A 22,519-nucleotide genomic window follows, 5' to 3' on the forward strand; every position below is an offset into this window, starting at 1 on the left:
TGACCCTGTGTACCTGAAATAGTGTAAAATTTAAATTCCCGCATCGTAAATCGGTTTTATTGGCTTCAGTTGGTCCAATTAATTTCGCTAGACACGTTCCCATGAAAAAATCGTGTAAACTAAAAGAAGACTACATGTTTTTGATTTCCAGTCTAACATTAATGTTGACAATTTAATTCCCAATTCGAATTTAAAAGCATTTAGTACTCCTCCATCTCGGTTTGCATTATTTTCGAGCACTCGTTCACCACGAAATCTTGGAAGCGGCAGAAGACGTCGGTTCGGTATTTCAGCTCGTCGGTGGCTTGGACGGCGTGCAGATTTGGCGTCGCACCAGGCAGCGAGACGAGCATCACGAAATCCTGTTTCGTCGTCGCGTTCACGGCGACAGGGATCCGAATATTTGCCCCAGGATGGGAGGGACCCAAGTCGCTGCGGCACCACGTGAATTTGTCGTTCAGTTTGTCGTAAAAGCCTTGGTCCCAGATGATCGTCAGCGTTGGAGCCACACCTTTGATTTAAATTAACGCTTCAAATTGATTTCTTCCTTGGAATTTGTCACCTCTGATATAATTGTAAATCATTGTAAACTCCTCCTTTGTTTCCGCGTAAGGCAGCGAGCCATTCCGCTCCAAACACGCGGCGAAAGATGATGTTTTGAACTAGAGAAATTAATAAGAATAATTGAAATGCTAAATTTGTGCAAAAACCATTGTCATGTTGATCGGTCTCAGGGTAAGAAATGACCCAGATTCATTCAGCGGAAGCAAGCCATCCGCTTTTAAAAGAAAATTAAAAAAGAGAAATAATATTAAAGAGAAAACTGTACGTGGAATGCAAGAAGACGAATCATATTTTAAAAAGTTGTCAAACGTCATGCACGGCGAGTTAAGATCGTGGTCCGCGGGAATCACACTGCCTTGCTTTTACATCGATGGAAAATTAATTTTAAAGTTTTGTACGCAAAAATAGATTAAAAAAATACTTCAATGTTGAAATCGTAAAATTTCCAGAAGTGGTCCACCGTTTCGGCCTGAAGGAAGCACACCAGGAAGTCAAACGCGAACGTTTCCTCGTTGGTTACTTCAAAAAGAATTATTTAGTGTTCGCAGAGCAACTTTTCAATTATAATTTCTGTTTTATCATAATTTTGTTTAAACCACGAGAATTTAAATGGTGCAATATTCTACCGTTTTTTCCACTGAATTCAACAAGAACTATAAATACATACTATTGATTCCTCTGCATTCGTAGAGTTTGTTCAACATTTCAGAGGCGAAATCAAAGTGGGCCGAGTATAATTCGTCCAGCATTTCATCAAACGCTGCATCTTCAAATATTTTGCTCTTCTCACCGGTAAGAGGTTCGAATGACGAGATAAACTTTCGGTTCGTCTCCGCTTTGTTCATCGTATCGGCGTCACTTTAGAAAAAAATGGATTTCTGATTCAACTGTTTGATTTTTATTTAAATATTTACATGGGATGCATCATTCTTGACAACAATGTCAGGTAAACGTGCAGGTTGATTTTGGTCGAGTTGTACACCTAGGTTGTGTTGTTTAAACTATTAATTTATCTTAATTAAACCTTTCCTCGACTTAACCAGTCCTATGTGCTCTGCTAGGCATTGAATCATTTTCTGCAAGAAGAACTAAATTATTACATCGAATTTGTTTATAAATTTGGCTTCACTTTGGCTGCGTAACTGGTTCTGCTCAAATCGCCAGTGTTCCAAATTTTCTCGGCATCGCCTTAGTAACATTTAAGAATTGGAAGAGCATCAAAACTAAGTAAGGAAATACTTTCTTTAACTCTGAAATTCCTCCTGCAAGGTTGATAATGCATCTGCGATTTGAAGCCCACTCCCATTGGCGCCTTTTTACAAAATTAAATTTAATTCTAATCCCGTTATTCTGACAAAATACCTCGCAGATGATCTGTTTCTTTTCCGAGCAGTCTGCCAGCGCCAGACTAGGCTCAACTGGATCCCCAAAATCGATGTAAACGCACGAGTTGTTCGCAAATCTCGGATCGTGGCCCTTTTTCCAAGTCAGGTCGTTTTTCAGGTAGTCGTTCAGGTAGCCGGTGCACCATCGCAATTGTCCGCGGCAAGACTCGATATCCCGCCCCGCTGTCCAGACCTCCGTCCGAAAAGGCAGATCCCCTTTCTCATTCGGGTTACTATTTTCTGATTTTTTTTATAATTTTAATATCTGAATAGAACTTTAAAAAAGCTAAACTGTAAGGATTGCCCAAGCAGTATTGCTTGTTTGGATTGTGGACTGAAAGGAGGTCCATTCCAAGGGAGCAGCACCGTTTGTAGGCCTCGTCCCAAGTGCCCTGATTTCAGATTTCGTTAAATCCGATGCTTTATTATTGTGAATTCATTACATATTCATCGTGCAGCTCAAGGATCTTGCTGTCGCAACATGAATGCCAATTCCCGAAACGCCAGGGTGCTTTTAACTGAATTTAAGTATACATTTGAAGGATTTGATTCCCAACTCACCAAGCAAGACTTGAAAGGGTTGCTTGAGGAACAATTCATCCTACAGAAAAATACCAATAAATTTTACAATTATTTCTAGGATTCCTAATTGTACCTCCATGACGCAATCAGGTATCCCTGTGCACTCTGGCAGATCGCAGTTGTTTATTTTGTCATCCTACCAGACATATTTTAAATCGATTAAATGATCATAGTTTTTGTAACCCTGATTTCGAAGGTCTGTTCCGTTCCTTGGCAGCCCAACAGCAGTTTGGATGCGCAGACGGTGGTTTTCACCACTAGAGCAGCGCTCTCCTCACTGGTTCCTTTTTCTCGGAACGAAACGGCCACGCAATTCCCCCCTTTTCGGATTCCATAGATGGAAATTTCGAAAGATTCTGATGCGTTGTGGAGGAAGTTTTCAAAGTGAAGAGGGCAACCCGCTCGAGTCATTGCCGACCAGTAAACCACATTCTGCACGGCTGCAAAAAGTGATTTTTAGACAGGGCTCCCTGACACTCCGAATCATGTTATTTTGGAGCCTAGTTCCTCAGCCAACATGCCGAAAATCGGTGGAAACGTTAAACTTTTGGTCAGGAACGATAAAATACCGTTGCAAGAAAACGACGATTTATGTTTTCACTGATTTTCGTTTTAAAAACCGAAATCGACCATCTGTTAATGATTGGTCACGTCAAAAAGTCGCATTTGGGAACGATTTTTAAAGATATTTACAGTTATTCGCTTTGTCGAAATGATCCCAAAGATAGTTCGTCACAGCTAAAGGTTTGAGGCCCAGACTGCAGCATGTCATCCAATTCTCCTTCCAGTTCACCTTCGAGAGTATATTTTTAATTTGTTTGGGAAATATCTATGAAAAATACCAATTTCTCTCCAAGGAAATAAAATCCTAATTTGGTTCGCTCCCATGTTCCACGGATATCAAGTTCTGTTTTAAATTAAGACATTTTTCTACGAAAAATTCAAGAGGAACCTTTTCTAAGGTAGGTTTTCCCGCCAATTACTTCAAATAAGGACTCCTGCCAAAATTTCATTGTTTCATTAAACATTCACATCTCATTAATTTCCATTTACATCTTTCTGGCACTCATTCTGTGGCGGTAAAATGGGCCTCGTGCACGTCGACTAAATTCCAGAATGCAAATGTATTTATTAAAGAAGCTACGACTTGAATTACCTCGCAGGAAAAAATAGCTTCAAAGGAGCAATCCATCGGTTCAAATTTCTTCTTTCGGATTCTGTAAATAATGCAGTAGGGCCGAGTAAAGTTGCTTAAATTCAAAGTGTAGTTCAGCCGAGTTTCCACATTGTTTGGACACCAGGTGACGCTCGAGCACGAATTCGTGGCTTTGTTCAGCGGATCGCCCTTCGAACACGGCGCTGCACTCGTCCACAAAAACTCTCTGGCCTCTGAAGCAAGATTATAATTTTCAATTTATTTTTATTCCTGTGTAATTACCATATTTTAGTCCTTGAAAGTAAAAATACGAATCGGCGATTTCGTCGGGCGTGTCGAGCGCCAGCAGGTGCAGTTTCCGGTACAAACACGCCTCCACTGCAATGCCGTACTCGACCTATTTGAAGGGAAAATATCGACTTAATTCTTAGTGGTATATGGAGTAATTTACTTTGTCAAAGCTTTCAAAAGAAAATCTCAATCCTTTTACGCCTTTTTGGTGGAACGCTCCGAGCTGTCGGTCTCGATCGTCAAGTACTTCGGTTATGACGTCTTAGACGCAAATTAATTATGATTGATTTTAATCCTAGATATTTATTACCACGGTTTCCTGTGATGAAATCTTGAATAATTTGTATAAAAATTTAAATACTGTAAAATTATAGATAATCGTTGCTAAACCTTCACTTTGTGCCGAGTCTTGTACGTTCTAATTTAATAAAAAACATATTTTAAAAATATTTGCAACAAAATTATGAACCAACCTTTTTTATTCGATTGTAATTTCTGCAAAATGGATAATTCGGACTCTCTGTTTTCGGACTGGTAGTCGTTGGCTTGACAATAGTTCTAGTTGTCGATTTCCTTATTCTATTTTTCAGGGTTTTGGTTGTTGCTTCCGGCCTGCGAGTGGTAGTTGCACCCCAAACCTCTAAAGAAATTAACGTGTGAGTCCAGTTCCTGCATTAAATAGAAATTCTAAACAAACCTGCAACAATTACGAGGAGGGAGAGCAGAAATAGGACTTGAATAAAGAGCCTTTTCGCCACAACCATGTTGCGTTTTCACTCTGTTAAAAGTGATGTTCAACACCAGCGACCAGAGAGACTGTTTCCTGTCAGCTTGTGCGTTTCCTGAAAAGCAGTTTTGACGGAAGTGCTCGTTTCGCTTCGTTGCCTTTATGCGCGCACACCAAGCACATCCAGACTCATAAAATCACGTCCACCACAAAACTTGCTTTCTGTTAAAAGAGATCAAACGTATGTTAAACGCAAGCACCACGCAATTGTAGAATATAAAATTTGCAAAGTGATGAGATTGTTTTTACTTTAATTTAATAACTTAACTTTGTGTTATTATGACGTGCAGACTGTCATCGTGATTTAATCGCTGATATATTTATTTCCTCTTATACAGAAACGGAGAATTGATTCATACACTGTTTCTTTAAAAATGAGTCTACGGCACGCTAAAAGGCACATAAAAAATTAATAATCCGCAATTGCTAGCGTTGAAATCTCCAAATTGACGTCCCAGAGGGTGAGGTTGTGCAGTTGAGTTATCAACCGGATGATGGCGCCACAAATACAATTTTTTAGCTATGCTCTAGAGCTTATCCTCGACTCCACCAGTTGGCAGCACCTGTGCCCCTTTCCCGCCGTATCAAGGCAGGATGTTGGAGAGTTTGATAAGCGTAGCTGGATGGGAAACATGCGAGTGAATTAATTGCTTGCTCTGTACAAATATAGATGTTCCCCGCGCTTTTAATGCGAGCTATAGTGACTCGAAACTCATTTCGTTACGTGTGCGCGGAGGCGAGAGTCGCGATATAATTTCATCAGACACGCACAAAGTGGCCGCCATAAACTGTGCTTATTGATGAAAATTTCAAAATGTCGAGCAGCAACTATAATTATATTGTTTCTCCTAGGATTGATCGCTTTTTTAATTAATTTTACGCTGTGTTTCTATTAAACAAAGGGCTGCGTGGAAGCAAAATTTGAGCGAAACTGCGAGCAGTTAAAGGTTTTCGATTCAAGTTTATTCTCTTAAATCATGAGAAAGGGGAAAATTACCTTTCTTTTCATGCGTCGACCGCAGACTCTTGCAAGCAAACAACTCTGTCGTTAGAGCCACACCCTTTTTAAGACAAAAATCGAACTGAAATTCAAGAAAGAAGGCAATGAAATTGTCTGAAAAAATCCCTATCTCTTTGGTCTTTTTTAATTTAATGTTTTCCTGAAGGTGCGCAAGAGAACGTAAGTCGTCCCTTACAACCTCTTCATGGCTCTTAGAGTGAATAAAAAATTATCATAAACAGGAGAAAATTCATAAGTAATGCGTTCTAAATTTTAATAATCCACACGCACAGTTAGAAGAATTTAAACCAACTTCTAATTTGAACCAGGAAATTTTTCAGCGCTTTTGGGATTTCCCTTGATAAATCCAAGAGCCAAAAAGCAGCAACACATTTTCTGCTTACCTTTTTTATCCAGCGAATGAGTGCGAGACGAGACGGATGTGTGCTCCACTTGTTGCTCTCGTCACATCGGTGATTGCCGCTTCGCATCCGCGCACACTCGCCTCTGCTCGCGGTTTCTGATATCAGTGTTGCGTGCTTTCCATTTCCACCGCAATCACGTTATTATGCCAAGTGAAGGGGTTTTCTAGCAGTGATAAAGAGACCAAAGGCTGTTTTTGTTTTCCTAACTTTCAAACTTTATGCTCGTCGAAAAGGATAAAAAAGAGCGGCGGAAGAGTGCGGTCAATGATCTTTTAGGCGTGAACACGAATCCGAATCGTGGTGCTTGATAGATAAATTTAGAAAACAACAAGGGAATTAAACAAATTCTTTGCTTAAGTAGGATGGCCGCATTTTCACTTTAAATATTAGCCAATTTTCTATCTTTAAAAATTTAATTTAAATATTCTGGACGGCCTATGATGAGAGAGGAAGAAATGCGTGTTGAGATGCACTCTTTAATTTAGTTCCATGCCTTAAAACATTCAAAGTATTTGGTAGATTTGGAAAAATACAAAACAGGATCCTTTTGAACATGCGAAAATTTATTAACTGTTACAAAGACTCTTGAATCAAAACGAGGTAAACCAGAAGGATTTTGAATTTTTTGAAGCTGAAGGGCGGTTTCTTGATGGTCTTACGCTATGGCTTCCAACTGACGTCACCTCTCTATTAAAAAAATCCTTGCACTTTTCTAATAATCACTAAATTCCCCTTTATTTGAACTGAAAATGATTATAAGCCCGCTAGTAAAACTACAAAATGGCCATAGCCAAGAGGAAAACGAAGTCGATCAGTATTCTTCTTTAGGTGGCTTTCCCGCAACGTTTCCCTCTGCACCGCTTGAACCATCTATTCTGAAACAGGCGAGCAAATCGGGAGCTAAATAATGCAATGAGTGGAAAGTATAAAATAAGATTATTTTGTTATTGTATCAATTATTAAAAATATAGCAGACTTTAAGAAATAGGTGGACTAAGAATTTATTTTGGTTTCGAGAAGTTCAAAGGAATTTACCTGGCGGGGCCTCGAACATGTACGATTTGGCTCCGACTGCAGCCTTCAAAAGCCTCTGACTTGGCTTTTCTCTGTTCGTGTCAAACACCGTCATCCAAAGGGTTCCATTTTGGTCCAAAGCAATAGTAAACGGCCAATAACTATCCTTTCCAGCGGCCTAAAAACAAGCAATGAGTGGAAGTTTAGTGAAATTTACAGTTGAAATGCTGGAGGGAAATTTTTGATGGTGCCTGATCTTCAAGGCTGAGCACAATGCTTTTACTGGCCCACAAAATTATTTATTCTACTGTGAAATATTATTTTAAATTGGCGACTCCTTATCCTTACCTCACGAAAACGCTGCTCCTGAAGTGGTTGGGAAGAGTTCCAAGAAGATGCGTAATTCTTCCACAAAAAGGCGGCATACACGGTCCCCTGGTTGTCCATCAGCATTCTGTATGGTGGTCCGGTCCAGTTTCCGATTAGTTTCGGATTTACTCTTCGAGTTCCGTTGTGAAGTGCGGCAACGGAAAATGAATAGAGTTCTTTGGATTTGGCAAGGTAGAGCTGTCTTGGTTCCTGATCCTTTGGGGACAGGGCGATGGAAATAAGACGTAATCCTGGCGTGCAGTGTACAAACCAGCTTTGGTTTCTTTCCAAACTAAAGACGACAATGTGTTCTTCTCTCCACCGCGTGATGTAGGCAAAGGTTCCGTTTGGCGTTTCGTCGAGCACCAAGTCGTGCATGGAATGGTTAATATCAATCTCATGAATGAGTTTAGTTTGATCGTTGTTGGCCAAGTCGATGGTCCATAGTTTGGCCTTGCAAGTGTTGCTTCCGCTGTCGAGCACCCACAGCCTTCCAACCGAGTCCACTTCCAGCCCTCTTGCTTCTTCAATTTTGTCGCAGTCTCCTATTTTTCCCTGCAAAATTATGAGAGTTGTTTTGCACTTTTAAAATAAAAATTATTGGTCCTGTTTTTCATTGAAACTAACTGCGTTTCAAGTTAGATCTATTTTTTCCAATAAAAGAGCATACTTACATGCATGTCCCATGAAGGGAATGGAGTGAGCTTCGGGGGTGCGGAGGACGCGCTGCTCGTCGGCAAGGACACCAGAGTCACCGGAATGCCGCCATAACTCTCAAGGCTGAGGAAGAGTCTTGAACCGTAGACCGCAATGAAATGAGGAGAAATGTTGTCTGGTTCGAAAGTTTTATCTTTCAAGGCCTTTGACCTGCTGGCCTCGGACGGCCACTCGTAATCCAATTCTTTCCACTCGTAGACTTGATTGAAGTTGGTCGTGGCGGCCACGGATGAAAGGCCAAGCAAGAAAAAGGTGGCGAAGAAGGGAGTCATGCTTCCAGCTTCTTCAAACTGTCCACAAAAGGCAGAAAAACATGCATTACAGGAAAATTCGGAACTGACAATGAGCGATGAGTGAAAAATAATTTAAAACCAGAGGTTCAGATGGCATTGAAACGAACCCAGATTTAACATTTAAATTCCAGATGAACTTGTATTTTTCTTTTACTTTTAAATTTTTGATCGGAGGTTAAAAACAAGTCTATGACTTTTGTATGCTTGCTTATTCTTGCGTATAAATTTTATCAATAACCGTTTTTTACCTAATTAGTAAAATAAAATTACAATTAAATAAATACAATTTAATACTCAAGTAAAATATGCTTTTAGTGAATACAGCTGTACATTTTAGAGATAAATAAAAAAATATCGCAAGACAGCGTACTCACCACGGGCGTGCTTCTCGCGCGGCTCCTCTTCTCGTTGTGAGGCTGTGTGCTGTTGCTGAGCGGAGTGGTGGCGTCGGCCTCGCGAATCGAGTCACGTGACGTGACGTAATTATTCACGTTTCGGGCGGTGACCTTCTTGGCCCTATGGAAGAGAGGTTGCCGGTTCGCCTCCGCGTTTCGCTCTAATCTCAGTCGCTCAGCAGCTTTTTACAATTTAGGACAAGATATATCTGTAAATGTTTACAGCAGCTTCTCTCTGTTATGCTTTTAACTTTTAAAAGAAAAATCACGATTCCAAATTTATGTTTCAAATTGTTATGTATTTGTTTAGCTAAGATAGAATTCCAGGGTTTCGCGTTGCAATAAAAAAGTGTTTTTAATGTTACATCCTTATCTAAAAAATTACATGCCTTAAACAAAAGATCACAAAAGCAAAAATCACTGTGTGATCAGGCAGAAATTCTTTTTAAATGTGTAAAATCATAAAGCTTGTTGAATAAAATTAAAACGAGACTTCTTGCCAGATATGTTCATGAATGATATGGTCAAAAACTGTTCTATAACAGGGAAAGATTCTCAGGCAACCGTCGAAGTCGCAAACCACGAGATGGTTGTGATGACGGGCGACATGTTGAGCAAAATGTCGCTGCAAAGCATCACCTTCGTTGACACATGTGCGGCAAATCTTTCTGCAAGTTGCAGCGTGAGCATCAATCTCTTCCAGTGTGAAGAATTTCTTGCAATTCTGTACACATTGCACAACAACACCGAAATTGTGAATGTTGCGCAAATGTTGGGCATATGTTTCTCGCGGAATTTCTCTTTGGCATTCGCTGCACTGGATGGTATGTTTCACGTATCCGATGACCCCGGAAACCTCTAGAAAAACGCATAAATGAGATAATTGCATTGACAAATTCCTAGCGGAAGAATTCACACATACCTGTGTACGGATCGGACGTATATTCTTCCGACATTTCTCGACTCAATTTGATGAATTCCAAAATTTGCCTCTTTGATGAAATCCTTGACAAATTAATGGTGAAATGGCGGGTTAATCACAATATTTTAAAGAATTGTATATTTACTCTGTTCTCTGGAGGCAAAATTGACAAACTTGGGCTATTTCTTCTTCGAGGTAAACCTTCTTCCAAGCGAGATACCCAATTTCAATATAACACCAGGAACATAGTGACGCATAATAATTACTGGACCCTGAAGCATTTCCAGGAGGCGCAAAAGGTTCGGTCCTGCGTGGAATTTGTACAGGTGTGGGTGGCGGAACTGAAAAATGCCGATCTTGCAATTTCAAAAGAAAATGTTTCTATATACAATAAAAATTACCTGGTAAAAAGAGAACAGGTCCAGATTCGAACGGCATTCCAGGAAATCTCGGAGGAGCTGAAAAATGCGGCTTTCTAAATAGACATCGTACAAAAATGGGAATAAATAATTTACTTCTACAATACCCTTGAAAATAAGAACCTTGAGCTTGAGAACCACTGGGAAAAGGGAAATAACTCGGCATGGCTAAAATAAAGAGAATTCATTCTTTTCAAATCTTATTACAAAATAAAAACTCAATTATTTACCTCGAGCTTCCTCAACAGGCTGGCGTGGTGGTTGTTGTGGAGCATTCCTGGTAAAATAAATTGTTAAGTGGAAATCAGGAAATTAACTAAAAATGTTTACCTAAATATTAACTTATTGCAAGTTGGGCAAATTAACGTGTTCTCCGGAAGATTTGAGAAAATTCCGTGGTCACAAGTGCAAAAGCTTTTCATTTTTGTAATTTTAAAAGAGAAAGTCGGACTCTGCTTGCGCGTCAAACAGATAAACAGCAACTGGCGTTTGTGCCTTCTGCTTCGTGGGCTGGAAGGTGATAGTGGGAAATTTCCCCTCCACCTTTGCTAGGCTGCTTACCTGTATAGGAGAGGGAATTGAGGAAGGGAAAGTATAGTATTTGCGTCTGGTTGTGTAAATAGCGGAACTAACCTTTGGTGGCGCTCTGATCACTTCCAGAGCCTATCAGATTTGTATGCGAAGAAGACCGGCCGGAGATGTGAATATGAGTTCCAGCGTCCAACCTCCCTGACGAGTTGCTGGGGGCCAGCGTGGATAGAGCGTCATGCCTTGGCTAGTGCCCGGCTGCTCATTATGCTTCTAATCCATAGTGAAGTCAATTTTGAGAAAACCAATCCGAGCTGAAGATGAAGTCCTTTTGGCCATCATATCCTGATCAGTCGAATAGGCCTCGCGGCTTCTGGTGGGTGATGGCTGCGTACTGGGACCATGACTGACTGAGAAGTGAGGACCGGCGCCCTGAACTCGCCTTCGGAGATGACCCCGCCGGCTATTCTGATTTGTCCGGGCGCCCATTCCCGACTTGGCCTCTTTTGTAGGCTCATCGGGTCATGTTTAATTTTAATTATTATTAATCAAAGAGAAAATATCAGAGAATAATAATAATTTTTTTTTATTTTGGCATGCATATATAACTCATGGAAATTTTGTTAATAACTTCTTCCTAGATTTATTTTACTACAGCTACTGCATAGATCGAAAAGGCATACGGGTGTTCTAGTCAATCATTTACATACATACATGTCTCATATAATTTCTAAGATATTCTAATCATATGAAAATCTCAATTATAACTATTCCGTCTTGACTAAACAATAATTTTTTTTTCTATTTACCTGGACCAAAAATTATAATTAATTATCCTATAGAAACCCTATAGATTGCTGAAGCACGTTCAATAAAAATTTGTTATTGTAATTAAAGTGTAATTTATATTCACATCTTTCTTATTTTTTTAATACAAAATTCAACAGCTGAATTACATTGATTTCTTTTCTTACTTGAATCTAAGTTGGCATAAAACGAATGCGGATATCATAGTTAGCTCTAAAATTAAGTCTATTTGATCGAAATTATCAATCTTATGATGAAAAATAAGCATATATATAAACACACACATACATATAGCCTGGAACTCCCATGTCTTAGCGTGAATTATTCAAAGTATGTTAAATTGATCGATAAGACATGGGGGTTCTAGGCAATTGTTTTCACATACATGATATACTAAGATATTCAATAACATAGAAAGCTACACTCTGAAATTCAGATTTAACTATGTATTATTCTATCTTGACGAGTCAGTACATTTATCAACACCAAAGAAAGATCAAAACTAATTAACCTAGATAATGCTATTGACTGGTGAACTACGTTCAATTAAAGCTTGCAATACCTCTTGATCACATTCCTCGGATTCTTTGGCGTATGACAGGGCAGTTTTCCCTCTTTTGTCTTCAATGTTGACATTAACGTTTTTGTCCAGCAGCATTTGAGCGAGTTCCCACTTTTTAAGTTCGCAAGTTAGCATCAGTGCAGTCATGCCTATATCGTTTGTTGCATCCAAGTCTACGACACTCTGCTCAACAAGCCACTCAGCGACAGTGAATTCATAGACGGATTTAAAAACCTTTTCAATTGCCAGATGCAAAATTGTGTTGCCGTCATTCGACCGATGCTTTACCAAATTAGATTTTATTCTATGTATCAATTTGAAAGTGTCGAGGTCACGTATCGAGTAGTACAAAACATTATTTCCCTCATTGTCCGTCAGAGTCAGATTTGCACCTCTCTCGTGCATTCTTAAAATCAAACTTTGCTTCGCTTCCTGTGAACGACGAAAAATCAGTGATGCGGCGTAGTGAAAAGCAGTTTTTCCGCGTCTGTTTTTTATGTTGGTATCAACATTTGCATTCAACAGTAATTCAGCGACGCTCAATTTGCCGTATCTGCATGCTAGCAGCAGGGGAGTCTCTCTCTTATGGTTCAACGCGTTTAAATCGACTTCGTCACTTTGTAGCATGATCGAAGAAACAATCCCAATTCTACATTCCTTATTTTCAACAATCTGATAATCAAACCTTTTGAAATATTTACCCCTCTCTTCTTTAACAGACGACCTGATCGCCAAATGCAGAGTGGTATCCCCGCTTTTCAAACGGCAGTGGACTAAATTGACATTTTTCTCGAGAATAAGATGAAACATTTTCAAATCATTTATGGCATGGTGCAGAGCATTTTTTCCTTCTTTATCCGTCAGTGACAAGTCTGCACCTTTTTCAAGAAACATTCGGGCAAGATTCAAGTCTCCTGAATGGGCCATGTGGTGAGAAGCAGTTTTCCCGTCACAATCCACAACATTGACGTCAATGTTTTTGGTTAAAAGAATTTTGGCAACATCCCATCTGCTACGTTTGCAAGCGAGCAGCAGCGCTGTTTGGTTGGCAGAATTTTTGGCGTTTAAATCGACGCCATCTTGTTCCACTAGCCAACGAATGACGTCATCGTTGCACGTGCCAACCTTACGAATAGGTTCATACGATTTGATAGCAAAGTGAAGAATTGTGTCTTCATTAGTGAGTATCTGTTTTGCTAAATCATTGTTTTGCTCGTAAATGCTCTGAAACATTTTCAAGTTGGTGACTGCGTAGTGAAGGCAATATTTTCCTCCTTTCTTCGGTTTATTCACACTCATTTCAAACCAATTTTGTGTCAATTTACCATTTCCGCTCTTTGTGACGTAGTGAATTGCTAATTTTCCTTTACTATTTTCAATATTGGCATCGACGTTTTTGTCCACCAGCATTTGAGTGACTTCCCAGTTTTTACTCTTGTAAGCCAGCATCAGTGCAGTCATGCCTTTGTCGTTTGTTGCATTCAAGTCTACGACATTCTGCTCAACAAGCCACTCAGCGACATTGAATTTATCCTTTTCAATTGCCAGATGCAGAATTGTGCTGCCGTCATTCGACCGATTCCTTACCAAATTCGAATTTATTCCATGGAGCAATTTGAAAGTGTCCAAGTCTTTCATCAAATAGTACAAAACATTATATCCCTCATTGTCCGTCAGAGTCAGATCTGCACCTTGATCGTACATTCTTAAAATCAAATTTTGAATCGCCGCCTTTGAACGACTAGAAATCGATTGTGCGGCGTAGTGAAAAGCAGTTTTTCCACTTCTGTTTTGAATGTTGGTATCAACATTTGCAGTCAAAAGTAATTCAGCGACGCTCCATTTGCTGATTCTGCACGCTAGCATCAATGGAGTCATTCCCTTATAGTTTAACGCGTTCAAAACGTCAACTACCCGATAATCATTAGTAGCAAAACTATCAAAATGTTTATACCTCTTTTCGTCAACAGATGAACTGTTCATAGAACGCAGACTGGTATCTCCATTTTCCAATCGGCAATTTACTAAATTGTTAGTGCCTTCATCGTTTGTTGCATTCAAATCATCGATACTCAACAGCTCAACGAGAAGACGAATGACTTTATACTTACAGTGAGATTCAATAGCAGAGTGAAGAATTGTGTTTCCGTTTTCCAGCTGCTGTTTCACCAAATTGACATTTTTTCTGTGAATGAGCATGAAAGAATCAACGTATCCTTTTAACAATAGTTCGTGAATAACATTCCTTCCTAGGTAATCTACCGTCAGTGGGACATCTGCTCCTTTTTCAATGATCGAACGAACCAAATTCCTTAAATGAACTTTATTAAATCTATTCCATATACAAGAAAGCGATTCTGCGGTGTAGTACAAAGCGGTTTTTCCATCTTTACCTATTGCGTTGACTTCAACGTTTTTTGTCAAAAGTAATTCGGCAACATTCCATTTGTTCTCCTTGCATGCTAGAAGCAGAGGAGTCTCATTTTGATTGTTCATTGCGTTTAAATCGAAGCCATTTTGATTTATGATCGAAAATATAATACCATTCCTATATTCCTTAGAATAGTGTGAAGTTGGCCGAGAAAGACAATATGTAACAATTCCATCACTTATAGATACACTGATCGCTAAATGCAGAATGGTATCTCCATTTTCCAACCGGCAATGTACTAAACTGTTATTTTTCTCAAGTATTAGATGAAACATTTTGAAATCATGTATGGCGTGGTGCAAGGCATTTTTGCCTTCCTTATCCGTCAGTGACAAGTTTGCACCATTTTCAATAAACTTTTGGGCAAGATCCAAGTCTCCTGAAAGGGACATGTGGTGAAAAGCAGTTTTCCCGTCACAATCCACAACATTGACGTCAATATTTTTGGTTAGAAGAATTTTCGCCGCCTCCCATCTGCAAAGTTGGCAAGCGAGCAGCAGCGCTGTTTTCCCGGATGCATTTTTGGCGTTTAAATCGACGCCATCTTGCTCCACAAGCCATCGAATGACGTCATCGTTGCACGTGCCAACACTACCAACTCTACGATAAGGATCATACGATTTGATTGCTAAGTGAAGAAAAGTTTCTTCGTTGCTCAATAGCTGTTTCACGAGGCCATTGTTTATTTTGAAAATCAGCTTGATAATTTGCAAATTTGATGTTGCGTAATGCAGGTAATTTTGTCCACTCTTATCAACAACAGTTAAATCTGCCCCGCTCTCGAGTATCATTTGCACCAAATGAACTTTTTTACTTTCTATGACGTAGTGAAGTGCCGATTTTTTATCTCCGTCTAGGACGTTGACGTCAACGTTTTTGGTCAGCAGCATTTCAACAGTTTTCCAATTCTCCTTTTTGCAAGCCAGCAGCAAAGGAGATTGGTTCTCATTGTTTACAGCGTTCAAATCAACAACTTGTTGCTCAATGAGCCACTGAATGACATCAAACTCACCAGATTCAATTGCAAGATGAAGAGATGTGTTTCCGTTTTTCAGGCGCTGTTTTACCAAACGACCATCTTTCTCGTGAATGTATTTCACGATCTGCAAATTGTCCATAGCGTGGTGAAAGGCATTCATTCCGCAGTGGTCCTTAAGTGTTAAATTCGCTCTGGCTGAAATCAATTTTTGCACCAAATCCAGGTCACCAGATCGTACTGCAAAGTGCAGAGCGGTATTCCCATCACGGTCAGTAAGGTTGACGTCAACATTTTTGTCCATCAGCATTTTAGCGAATGCCCACTTTTTTTCCTTGAATGACATAAGAAGCGCAGATTTGTTCTTGTTGTTTTTCGCGTTCAAATCGACTTCACTTTGTTGCAACAACCAATCAACGACTTTAAAGTCAGAGTTTGCTTGAATTGCCACGTGCAGGATCGTATCTCCGTTTTTAAGTCGTTGTCCTAGCAAATCAGGGTTTTTTTCATGGATAAACAGAAAAACATCTATATTCGATAATGAATGGTGTAAAGCGTTCCACTCTCTCTTGTCTGCCACAGCTAAACGAGCTTTTTCTTCTGCAATCGAAATTCGAGGAGCTTTCCAGTCCAAAATACATTTGATGACCTCGAGACGACCGTGTTGACATGCAACATGGAGTGCGGTTTGCCCTTCAAAATCTGTAGCGTTGGAGTTCGCACCGTTGCCAAGAAGCTTCTTAACGAAATCTAATTGTCCTCTTTGTGCGGCGTAGTGCAACGCGGTTAACCCTTTATAGTCTTCGATGTTCAAGTCTTCGCCCGAATCGAGCCACATTTGCAGAAACTTCGTGTCATCTCTTTCTGCAGCAAGATGCAAACACGACTGTCCAACGTTATTCTTGATCGTTGGGTCGACATCTTTTGACATCAACATCGTCATCAAGTAATCAAAGTCAGGGATACATTTATTTTTGGCAGCGAAACTTAAAGCTGTTCTGCCTCTGTTGTCCTTAACACTAATGTCGACACCATACTCTTCGATGAGAAGACGAAGTACTTCGCTAATATCATCATCATCATCACTGTTCTCGATTAAAATGTGCAGGCTGGTTTTGCTACTTTTGGTGTTCTCCTTGGCCAGCTGGCCGTCTGTGTTGTGCAGCAATTTTAACACTTTTTCATTATTCTCTTGATCCAAATCCCTTCCAACCTCTCCATAATTCTTGCATGCAAAATGAAAAGCATTCATTCCATTTTCGTCTTTGGCTTGAACATTAGCACCGCGATCGATTAGACTTTGGACAAGTTCATCAAAACCGTATTCTGCTGCGCAATGAAGTGGAGTTTTTCCCCTTGCGTCTTTTTTGTTGACATCGCTTTGAAGCATCAGGTAAAAGTCCATTTGTTCTTCATACTCTGACCAGTCATTTCGATCGCCACTCTGAAACAAAGTGTTTGCGTCAACGCCTGCTTCATTCACAAGCCATTGACATATTTCAAAATTTCTTTCAAAGATTCTTTCAAAACTGCTAAAACAATAATATCCACGCACTGCTAATTGCAGAGGACTCTCTCCTTCCATTGTGTTTACATTTTTTATGCTCGGGCTTTTGCTCAACAAATATTTTGCAATATCTTTGTATCCTTCAAACACGGAGCAGTGAAAAACATTTCGGTTTCCTTTGAATTGTTCTATTTCAAATGTTTCACCGTTGCGTTCAAATCCTTCGACTTTTTCCTCCAAAAGGAATCGGACCATGTCTAGGTGCCCCGAGAGAACAGCCACTTTCAGAGGGTCATTCGATTTACCCTTATCGTTGATAGCCTCATACATGCCATGATTTAGCAAAGATTTTACAAATTCAATATTGCCAGTAGTAATTGCAACGTAAATCAGTCTGCTTCCATATTCTTTGTTTTCTTTTAGAACGCCGTTCTGCAAGAGGAAGTCGATAATTTGGAAATGTCCTTCTTTAGCTGCACTCCGTGCAATGTCAAAGATGACATGACTTCCAGAGCGGATCAGCTCTCGCCACGAAGGAAATTTCTCCATTATCTTTTGAAAAGTGGATATCGCGTCATGAAATGCCACTAATTTAAACAAATAAGGCAGGACATTGAGCAACTGGTCTTCATCTTTGATTATATCCAATTCAATCAACTGAGAAGCAATTTCTTCAGCGTTCTTTGTCGCATCTTTAAACAGACTCCAGTTTCTCACAAAGCAAATTGAACCAGTTTGGGATTCATTGAATTTGATAAAAGGTTTCAATATTCGGAGCGTGTGCACTAAGCCATCACGAACAACTATTTTCAAAAATTCATTTGGTTTCCATTTGGCAGCCAATTGAATTGCGTCACTGTGGATTTCGATAATGTCATTGTCTTTTAAAGTGGAATAGTAGTGGTCAACAAACTCCCTGCACTTTTTTAGCCGCTTTCCGTAAAACAGGTTTGAACTTATCGACCCTTCATCGAAACTCAGGAAAGCTTCATTGTCTTCCATATCTCTGATATATTTCTGTGCTGCGAGGAATTCGGCAAACGTCTGATGAATAAAATAGATGTAATGGCCCTCAAATGTAGCAATGCCCAAGGAATTTATTTTTTCCGAGTCTTCTTTACTCTTGTCAGGCCCTACGAGATTTTCTCCATTCATGAAGCGATATGCAACCTCTTGGAGGAGTTTCATCGCTAATTTGAATTTTTCTTCAAATTTTTCCTTCTGGCTTTTGTCAAATCCTTTTCGAACTAACGCCAATTCAACTTTTTGCCTCACAACCTGGTCGAAAATTTGGTACAAGTTTCCTTCGCTGTCGCATTGAGCAACCAAAATGAGGTACAAAGGGTTTTCAAGAATGCCCTTCTGTTTGAATTTTTTTATGAATAGTTCGCACTCGTCTTCAGTTTTGCCGGTATGAATCTGCAATAATTCAAGCTGTTGTTCTTTACCCAATGGCTTGATTTGCACACGAACTGCATTTGATGCTACTTTCTGGATCGCTTCTGCTTCGTGTGGTCTCGTTCCGATCAATACGCAAATATTCTTTTCATTCAAATATTTGATCAGCTTAAGGATCATCTCTCGGCTTTCAGAACTGATTTCGTCATAGCCATCTAGCAAAATCATGCATTTTTTGTTATCAACCCATGTTTCAATTTCTTCTTCTGAATAAAGTGAGGCTGCTGCTAGGAAATTTAATTCTTTTCCTATTTTTTTCTTCGATGCAAACGAGCTAAATGATACTTTTGGTAATTGTAAAAAGAGTATATTATAAGAATTAATACATCTTCCGAGATGAGAAGCTAATTCTCTCAGGAAAGTTGACTTTCCCGCACCAGCGATAGAACTCAAGAGGTAAATTCGGGCTTCTTTTGTTACTTTGTTCAATAGCTTGTCAAAAGTCAATACCGTACTTTCTTTGTTAGATTCCTGCACTGAAAAATGAAGTTTGACAAAAGACTTAGGTTGGTCTGGAAAACTTAAAAGAAACTGCAGCGTTGAGCATAGCAAATTTTTGTTGCTCTTTGTCCCAGAAATGAGCAAAGTTTCGAGCTCTTCTTGTAGGCTTTTCCCCCTTTTCAGATTTTGGTCCATGAGGATGTTGATCAGCTTTTCGAGGCTTTCTACGATTTGGATTAAAGAGTTATCAATGGTGATAGGTTTAAAATCATGTTACCTTTGTCATGCAAAACCAGAACGAGCCATCCACTATGATAGGTGGCAGATATTACCGGGTTGTGATTCGGTGGTAGCTGAAGATAATAAAATATTAGATTATTAATATTCTTCTCTTAGTTCAAAGCTACATATTTGCTTGCATGAACTAAACTAACTGTTATTTTATTAAAATACTTACTCCGTCATCGGTTCCTGTTGCACTTTGATCGATGATAATAAATAGCTTGGGCTTTCCAATCCACTTTTCATTCTTTGGGCCCACGAATCGTTGCAGAATGTCGGAGAATTTCATCTCTGAGTTGTCTACAAGAACACAAACCTCATTTGTGTCTTCGTGCTCGCATACTTGTCCAAAGAAAATTGATAAAACGCAGCCGATGTCAGATTCCAAGCGCGATACTGCATATAGAAACTGTTAGCTTAAAAATTATATGATTCACGAGAAATATCAAACCTTCTTGAAAGTACCGCTCCAATGAGGAAGTATTTAGTATCCTCTCGGTGGTGTCAAAATCAAGGTTATTTTGGAGGGCATTTTTGATTTGATTGATATATTCATTGAAGTCTGTGAATAGAAGGAACGCCCGGCGGTGTCGTATCATTTCTCCCGAGCTTGCTTCCCAAGGATAAATGCCTTGTTTTGTCCTAACTCCAGAAGCGTCAGAGGTTGATCTAGATGAGGGTGACGCACTCCTACAAATTTATACAAAATTCAATTGGTTCAAGGTTTGTCATGAAAATAGAAAGAACTTACTTGGAGATCACAAACTTCTTGCTTAAGGAAAACATTTTGACCTCTGGAGTTTGACCCACTATTTTGCTCTCGAAAATTTCCGTATCTTTGTGAATGTGGTATTGAACCATAGCTAGGATATTTATCAAGGGCTCGTCCTTTTCCATTGAATTTAAGACCTGGCAGCTACTGAGACCGAAAGTTGTTCCGCTTGGGTTGCGTCTAGCTCTTGTCGCTGCGGGAGTGAAACGTAGAGTGTTTGAAATTTTAGTAATTTGACTTAAATTACACTCGACTGAAGAGTAGAAGACGACCAAGTTGTGCATCTGCGGGGAATAAGTGATGCGACATGAATTTTCGTACTCATGATCCTCTTTCTGTTGGTTGGCACTATAAACCATGTCGAACCAGTCTCCTCGACATGGCTATCGATGAGATTTGAATTCAATTTTTTTATGAATATTGTAATTACTTACTCCAAAATTGATGATTTTTAGGCAGTTCTCAAAGCCAGGTAACTTTTTTAAAGACTCGAATATTTCAGTCGTTGTAAAAGAAACAAATTCTGCAGAGTCGTCGCTCTTATAGTGGTCTGTCATAATCACCCCTTCTGTACCTCCGTGTGATAACACGTAAAGCACAAAGACTGATGGAACTTCTAAATGAATAAAATAAATAATATTTATAATAAACTAAGATTTGATAACGTGCTTCATACCTGTGGAGCTGAAGTATCGCAGTAGATTGTCTTTGTCTGCAAGAATAGTAAGCAAAAACTCTTTGCTTGGCGAAAAGAGTCTACGAAAGTTACAATTTCTCCTCTTCTTGAAGGTATATTCCAAATTTTCCACATCTTTTTCATTACCCTCTCGAGAAAGATTGATGCTTTTTACCCTTGTGGCCTCTTTAAAGTCGTAGTCGACTACGAGAACGCAAACGCTTTGACGAGAGTTCAAATTAGTCACTTATCTTGCAATTATTGAGCATTTTCTTACTTTTTAGCATTTACGTTTTTTCCATCTTCTATGAAACATCCTAGTTTCGCTTCCCCTTCAAGTTGACCCCTATTCTCCCCTGAAATGTTTTAATGATCCAATAAATGTTGCTTACGGAAAGACCATCAAACTTTTTGTATGCAATGCTTACCTTCTTTGATAATATCTTCATAATCCTCCTTCATTTTTTATCAATTGCAGAACTGGAAGATAAAGGCTTATTTTTAATGATCTGATTGTTTAAAAATATTTCATTCTAGCTCATTTATGTCTTAGAAAATTATGAAAGCTGTCCAAATAAATAACGATTTTAATATTTATATAAACCAGCAAAATAAAGTGGTTCAGTCCGCGTTTAGTCAATCGTTAATAAATTTCTAATTTTTAATTACACTTGAAATCTTTCCATTGCAGTTTTTTCTCTAAAACAACATAAAGCAAAAATCGTTTAAGCGTAATTTAATGGCGACCAGTTTAAAAGGCTTTTAATTTGGGCGATTAGTTGCAATCTGAATATTTTTAATCGGTAATGTGGCAAGATTATACAAATTATCCGCATCCATCAGATCGATAAGGGAAATTAAGCCCTTCCTCCAATGACTTCCTGCTGTGACATCATTGGAGGAGGAGCTTAATATTTTGCACTGAGCACTCTACAAAACACCTATTTAACGTGCAAGGAAACTTTTATGATACAAGGAGTTATACAAGTGCTTTGAGGTTGCGCGTCGATGTAGGAGAAATTTCGACCCCCCCCCCCTCCCCCCCGAAACCACGCGTGGGCCCGGCGGTTCCAGAAAGAAAAAATATATTGATCTCTGGTTGGGGCAAACCTTTAAAACGTCGCCAGGTTACATTGGTAAACTTGTTAAAAATTATCGTTGCGATGGCTGAATGTCATCAATGTGGTTTTCAATGAACGGCGTTATTTCAATTAAGGGTTGTTTGGGTGCCGCGTTGCGCCGTTACTCGCAGCGCCGCTACGCGCTTCGACACGCCGCCGAAAATCGCTTCGCTGCAGAGCGCTCCTCCGCACGCAGTGGAAAATTAGAGAAAGAGTTAGCGGCGCCGCGCGGTGCCGCATAATGCTTCGCCACCCCGTGCGCCGCTGCAACGTCGCGCTGCACATTGCTGCTCAGCGCTGCGGAAAGGTGCTCTGCTGAAACGTGGTTCGCCAAAAATATGAGCGTCGGCGCTGCCAAAACTATTTAAAAGTAGTCATCAGGTCACGCGATCTGATGAGGGTCGGTGGTGGCGAGGGTGAAATATTATCGCCAAGTGTGTCCAAATAAACTCGAAACTGCAGAAAAAGCATTAAAATTCGGGCTTGGAAAGAGTTTCAAGTTTCAAGTCGCGATACCCTGAAAAGGTCATTCAGGTATGTTAGGTGTAAGCCCTACGCGAGACGCGTCGGATGAGGGGTTGTGGTCGACCATGTGACAAATGCACGAATTTAAAACAAAAATCAACTAAAAGTGTATGC

At 39.6% G+C, this 22,519-nt stretch overlaps 1 protein-coding gene and 2 long non-coding RNA genes across 4 annotated transcripts; all 3 read right to left on the reverse strand.

Annotated features, from left to right (window-relative positions):
• Positions 1-1,504: 1,504 nt before the first annotated feature.
• Positions 1,505-2,443, reverse strand: LOC135938001 (uncharacterized). Its single transcript, XR_010574587.1, has 4 exons — positions 1,804-2,443; positions 1,694-1,752; positions 1,605-1,640; positions 1,505-1,546 (listed from the first exon to the last, which is right to left on the reverse strand). It is a non-coding gene; the product is annotated as an uncharacterized LOC135938001 (long non-coding RNA).
• A 4,289-nt stretch (positions 2,444-6,732) lies between these two features.
• LOC135937137 (protein yellow-like) lies at positions 6,733-10,762 on the reverse strand. 2 transcript variants are annotated; one of them, XM_065480224.1, is made up of 11 exons: positions 10,650-10,762; positions 10,550-10,596; positions 10,416-10,487; positions 10,302-10,358; positions 10,046-10,241; positions 9,901-9,983; positions 8,958-9,836; positions 8,248-8,580; positions 7,553-8,128; positions 7,226-7,382; positions 6,733-7,060 (listed from the first exon to the last, which is right to left on the reverse strand). In XM_065480224.1, exons 8-11 carry the CDS (start codon positions 8,560-8,562, stop codon positions 7,002-7,004), a joined length of 1,107 nt encoding a protein of 368 aa, XP_065336296.1. In that variant the 5' UTR covers positions 8,563-8,580; positions 8,958-9,836; positions 9,901-9,983; positions 10,046-10,241; positions 10,302-10,358; positions 10,416-10,487; positions 10,550-10,596; positions 10,650-10,762; the 3' UTR covers positions 6,733-7,001. The 2 variants fall into 2 exon arrangements, with proteins under 2 accessions (XP_065336296.1, XP_065336297.1); XM_065480225.1 differs by lacking the exons at positions 10,550-10,596; positions 10,650-10,762 and having other exon boundaries at positions 6,733-7,065; positions 10,416-10,483.
• Positions 10,763-19,046: 8,284 nt separating this feature from the next.
• On the reverse strand, positions 19,047-19,685 carry LOC135936980 (uncharacterized). Its single transcript, XR_010574418.1, has 3 exons — positions 19,487-19,685; positions 19,307-19,382; positions 19,047-19,253 (listed from the first exon to the last, which is right to left on the reverse strand). It is a non-coding gene; the product is annotated as an uncharacterized LOC135936980 (long non-coding RNA).
• Between the last annotated feature and the right edge of the window lie 2,834 nt (positions 19,686-22,519).

This window comes from Cloeon dipterum, chromosome 2 (genome assembly GCF_949628265.1).
Source record: "Cloeon dipterum chromosome 2, ieCloDipt1.1, whole genome shotgun sequence".
Taxonomy (NCBI): Eukaryota; Metazoa; Arthropoda; class Insecta; order Ephemeroptera; family Baetidae; genus Cloeon; species Cloeon dipterum.

Bases quoted from the DNA above. Each gene is read 5' to 3' on its own strand.
- LOC135937137 (XM_065480224.1), bottom strand. From the start codon at position 8,562: ATGACTCCCTTCTTCGCCACCTTTTTCTTGCTTGGCCTTTCATCCGTG. The intron at 7,383-7,552 runs GTAAGGATAAGG...GCTTGTTTTTAG, and splicing joins AGGAGCAGCGTTTTCGTGAG to GCCGCTGGAAAGGATAGTTA. The intron at 7,061-7,225 runs GTAAATTCCTTT...GTTTCAGAATAG, and splicing joins CATGTTCGAGGCCCCGCCAG to ATGGTTCAAGCGGTGCAGAG.